Below are 4,999 nucleotides of genomic sequence, written 5' to 3' on the forward strand. Positions count from 1 at the left end.
GGGCTTAGGCCTTCGTCAATAAATTAATTAATTAATATGTGAAGGCGCAGGTACAACATAGGAAGTGCAAGGTGGATTCTATCAAAAGTGTCCTCATTCCCTACATTTAGACCCATAACATCTAGAATAATTAAACACAAAAATTCATCACCATCACGTACATCTTTGAAAACTTCCCCAAGAAAAAAAAATATATATTAACGTATCTTCAACGTTCAACAATTATTGCCACTTTAAACTTCGCCATTGACCATTTCATATATACAAGTCAAACACGGATGCAAACACAAAAATATACAAATGCTACTTTATTTTATATATAAATAAATGAACCTTAGAAGAAAACATACATATGCATAAGTCATAACACTACCTTCCAAATTCAAAGTTCAAAGTTCAAAGCATAGCCATCAATTTCTCACCATAACTTCAAGCAAAGAAACATGCAAAAGAGAGTGCAATCCTCTTCATCAAATTACAACAACATTATCATTGGTCCTCAGTATTGTGTTCCTCATTATCTTGACCTATCAATTATGAGAAAGGTCACAACATTAAACGATAACTTCACAATCACAGATATTAATGGCAAAATCTTTTTCAACCTTGATTCTTCTTTGATATCTCTCCATGATCATCGTCTCTTACTTGATGCCACCGAAAAATCCGTCATCATGACTCTCCGACGAAAGGTTTGATAACATCTTTTTTGAAATAATTCTCCAATATTTTGATCTTTGTTTATTTGCCTAAAGAGATTTCACATTGGTGGAAAATTTGACCGAGTTAAGATGCAAAACAAGGGTTGTCTGCTCGGCTACAACCCGGCTGAAGTGAAAAAATAACAAGGAATTTTACATCGATTATGCTTCATAACCGATGTGAAAAACAATCGGTTACCAGTTACACTTGTTAATCGAGAGGATGGACTATTTTTCATCTCGATAAGTCAATTGATTCGAAAAAATGACATATTTACCATAATATCCCAAGTTATTTTAAAAGTCCATTTGATATGAAAAACCTAAATGTCTTTTATACATTAATGTTAGGTTAAAAATTATTAGTTAAATTAATTTTAACAATTTAAATGAATTTTATTTGCTATAGGTAATGAAAGGACACGATCGATGGGAAGCTTTTCGAGGTGAAAGCACGGAGCTTAAAGATTTAATATTTAGTGTAAGGAGATCACTCATGTTTCAAACAAAGATCAAATTAGATGTATTCTTAGCTAGTAACATCAAAGAAAATACAAGTGATTTTAAGGTCAAAGGAAGTTGGTTTGAAAGATCTTGTGTTGTTTATGCTGGTGATTCTCACAACATTGTTGCACAAGTAAGCCTTAACAATGAATTTATGTTTTGTTATAAAATGCTTTTTTTTAATTTGATAACTTTGATTCTAATCTTGTAAATCATATTTTGTTTGAATGTAGATGCATAAGAAGGACAGTGTTCAAAGTGTTGAGTATGGGAAAGATAATCTCATGGTTAGAGTGTATCCTAATGTTGATTATGCTTTCATTGTGGCAGTGATTTTGATTCTTGATGAAATTAATCAAGACAAAATAAGACAACAACACTAGGGATTACTAGGTTGTTGTTATAAATCCTAGTTGCAATTCAGAGAGTTGATTGATACTCCGAATTACTAGGTATCTTTTTGTTAAAAGGGTTTTAAAAAAAGAGTTGTCTATTTGTTTACTACCTTTTTCTTTTAGTGTAAAGATAATTTTTCAAAATTCTTCTAATGTATTATTTTACCCTTTCTATTATTTGTCTTCTTTGTAAAGATTTTTTTTTATAGAATATCTCAATACACCCTTTGAATATCTTAGCCATTTGACGAAATTTCAATAATGTCCTCAGCTTTCATAGATGTATCTTTGCAAGTACCTTTTTTTTTTTAAAAAAAATGATTTTTTCCGTAGGTACATTTACGGAAGCGTTAAACCCATCGTAAATGTTGGGAAAATTCTAATTATTTCAGTTCAGTAATTCTTCTGTAGGTACATCTACGGAATGCGTTAAAAATAGAGTATTCCGTAGATGTACTTACAGAACATTTTGCTATATTTTCAAATCATATGCATTTCACTCCAAAACTCAATTTTTATAACATCTATGGAAAATCAAATTATAGTGAATAAAAGTAATGCAATTTAAAGACAATAGTAAATAGTACACCAAAAAAATACGCCGTATAAATCGTGGGGCATAATGTAGAACTTCTGGAGATCCCTATCCTGAAATTTTCTAAAAAAAAAAAAAACATTGTTAATAATAAGAAAAGTTAGAAACAATTAATCAAAAGCTGAAGAAAAAAAAGTAATAAGTAATAACTAAAGAAAATTTACCTCCCTGTCCCAGATATGTTTGGCTGAATGATCTGCATACCTTGTCAACAAGGATGCATCTATAGGACTTCCCGGGTACCAGACAGGCTCTGGAACCTCATCATCCTCGTGGAGCTCAGGATGTGGCACCGGAGATCCTGCATCGACCGTCACTGGCACAAGAGTAGAAGAACTGCCCCGACGATGTTTGCGGGCGAAGGGCGTCTGTGATGAACCCTCACCATCATCCTAAGGCCTCCGTGATGAAGTAGTAGTTATGGAAGGCCCATCAACTGGAACAAATGTAGCAAGCCCATCTGCTGGAACAGGTGTAGAAGATACATCTGCAGGAACGACAGCTCCATATGTAACCTGTGACACTACCTGCATCCGCGTACGTCGCACGGAGGCATGATGTACAGTCCTCCCAGATATAATACGGTGTGGAGGGTCGGCCATAATATTTTCATTGTATTATAAATAAAATCGAGTGAGATACAATTTAGTTATAACTAGAAAAGAAAAAAAACAAATTAACCTCCATGGAGGCACATACGAAAATCTTCCGTATATGCATCTACGGAAGTACCTACTTTTTAAAATACCGGGTTTCTTCCGTAGGTGCATTTACGGAATGACCTAACATTTCATTTCTTCCGTAGATGCATCTATGGAAGATTATGAAACCTCTAAAATGCAAAAATGGTGTCTGTCACTGTTCCAGAGCATTAAAAACCTCATTTCGGTGGCTTGATTGTCCCTTTTACACATCCAAAAAAACTTACATTGTCTCAAAACTATATTTCTAAAACTATCAAATCATTTCTACACCTAAAAATTGAATTCTAACTCTATTACGGGAAAACTCGAAAATAACTCGAAAACTTATCAATTAAATTGAGTTTTTAAGATGTTGAAATGTGTTGATTGTTGTTGTTGATGTCCAAAGCCGAACTCGAGAGAAAACAACGTATTTTGGTGGAAGTTTGATTTTTGATTTTGAGAGAAATTAAGAGTTTGAAATGAAAACTGAAGATTGATGGAGGAGAAGAGTCTGGCGCGAATATAACATGAAATACTTCTGTAGATGCATCTCAGGAAATCTTCCATAGGTGCATCTACGGAACAAAATAACGTCAAACAAAAAAAAAATGCTTCCGGGGATATATCTACAGAAGCAAGAGACATTTTAAACAACTCACATGGTGCATAAGAGACACATGGGACAGAGTAAGAGTTTTTTTTTTACTTCTATTTACATGTTGTTTTTAATGTTGAATATAATATTAATTATAAATTTATTTTATAATAATTTTAATTATTTAGTGTAAAGAGATAAATGAAATAAAACAGGGAATTATTGTGAAAGAGATGAAAATCAAACACGCTAAAATCGATTAAATCAATTTACTCTGAGTGAGATAGAAGTTTTCTTATTCACTACCAAACAAGAGTTTTTAATCATATGATTATAAGTTATAATTGTAAGAAAATAGATCTTAGTATTCATCGAAAACATCTCATATTTTTCACTCAATTTGTGATTCAATCTCTCATCCTTTCAATATGAGAACTACACACAATTTCAATGTGTTTAGAAGTATCTTTCAAAACCTATATTACAACCAAATATGAACTCAATCTATAGAATTATTAAACTATGAATCCTCTTTGTCTCTCTAAGTTTCATTATGTAGAATCATTTCACTTCCAACAAAAAAATGACAAAAGAAAACACATTTATAGTGATTTATGTTAGACAACGACAACTTATCTAGAGAGGGTGAATAGATCCACAAATTAAAATTTACCTTTTAAAAATGTTTTTGAAAATCACAAAAATTACGACAAACGAAAGATTTGGCCTAGAACAATTAAGTCGTCTAAACCGAACCAGTTATTAGAAACTTGGGTATGCGCACTATTGATGAATGAATAACAATGATAAGCGAGTTGATACACATAATTCTCAATCAATCGTTTCAATAGGCTCGCTAAGGTAAAGAAAAATATAAGGTTACAAATTATCGAACACTTAGCGTGCGATCGATTTTTCAGATTTTTCTTTCAAGTTTGTTGATATCAAAAACCTCTTACAATCACTTGGATTGTAAGGCAATCAACAAATCAATATAGCTTTTAAAAATCAAGGGAAAATCACTATGAATCGATCATTCAATCAATGTATTTAACAATTTACTAATGAAAATATATATGCAATATATATATATATATATATATATATATATATATATATATATATATATGTAGAGAGAGGACACGAGGACTTGTTTAGGCAGTTCACCGATCGTCCTCGTTACGGATACGTCTTCCTCCAATTCCAATGTGGAATTGAGATATCAATCTTACTGTGAAAAAAATGTTTACAAGACAAATGTAGCAATTCAACCCTACAAAACTTATTTTTGATATTGATCCTTGCACTTCTCTTCCCTAGATCTGAGTTTGATCAAGTCACCCAAAAATACCAATTGATTCACCGTCTCGCGCTACTCCTTTGCAAGAAATCTTCGTTCTTTAAAGCTTTCACTCGTTAGAATCCAAGTTGCGAATTATTATCACCCAAGATTACCAATTGATTCACTGTTTGACGTTATTCCTTTGCAAGAACCTCTCGCTCTTCAAAGCTTTCACTCAATT

The 4,999-nt window shown here is 32.3% G+C and overlaps 1 protein-coding gene across 1 annotated transcript; it reads left to right on the top strand.

Moving 5' to 3' along the window:
* The first annotated feature begins 368 nt into the window (after positions 1–368).
* On the top strand, positions 369–1,744 carry LOC131606376 (protein LURP-one-related 15-like). The gene is made up of 3 exons (XM_058878612.1): positions 369–692; positions 1,111–1,338; positions 1,439–1,744. Exons 1-3 carry the CDS (start codon positions 444–446, stop codon positions 1,586–1,588), a joined length of 627 nt encoding a protein of 208 aa, XP_058734595.1. The 5' UTR covers positions 369–443; the 3' UTR covers positions 1,589–1,744.
* The last annotated feature ends 3,255 nt before the right edge of the window (positions 1,745–4,999 follow it).

The sequence above is a fragment of the Vicia villosa genome, linkage group LG5 (genome assembly GCF_029867415.1).
Source record: "Vicia villosa cultivar HV-30 ecotype Madison, WI linkage group LG5, Vvil1.0, whole genome shotgun sequence".
Lineage (NCBI taxonomy): Eukaryota > Viridiplantae > Streptophyta > Magnoliopsida > Fabales > Fabaceae > Vicia > Vicia villosa.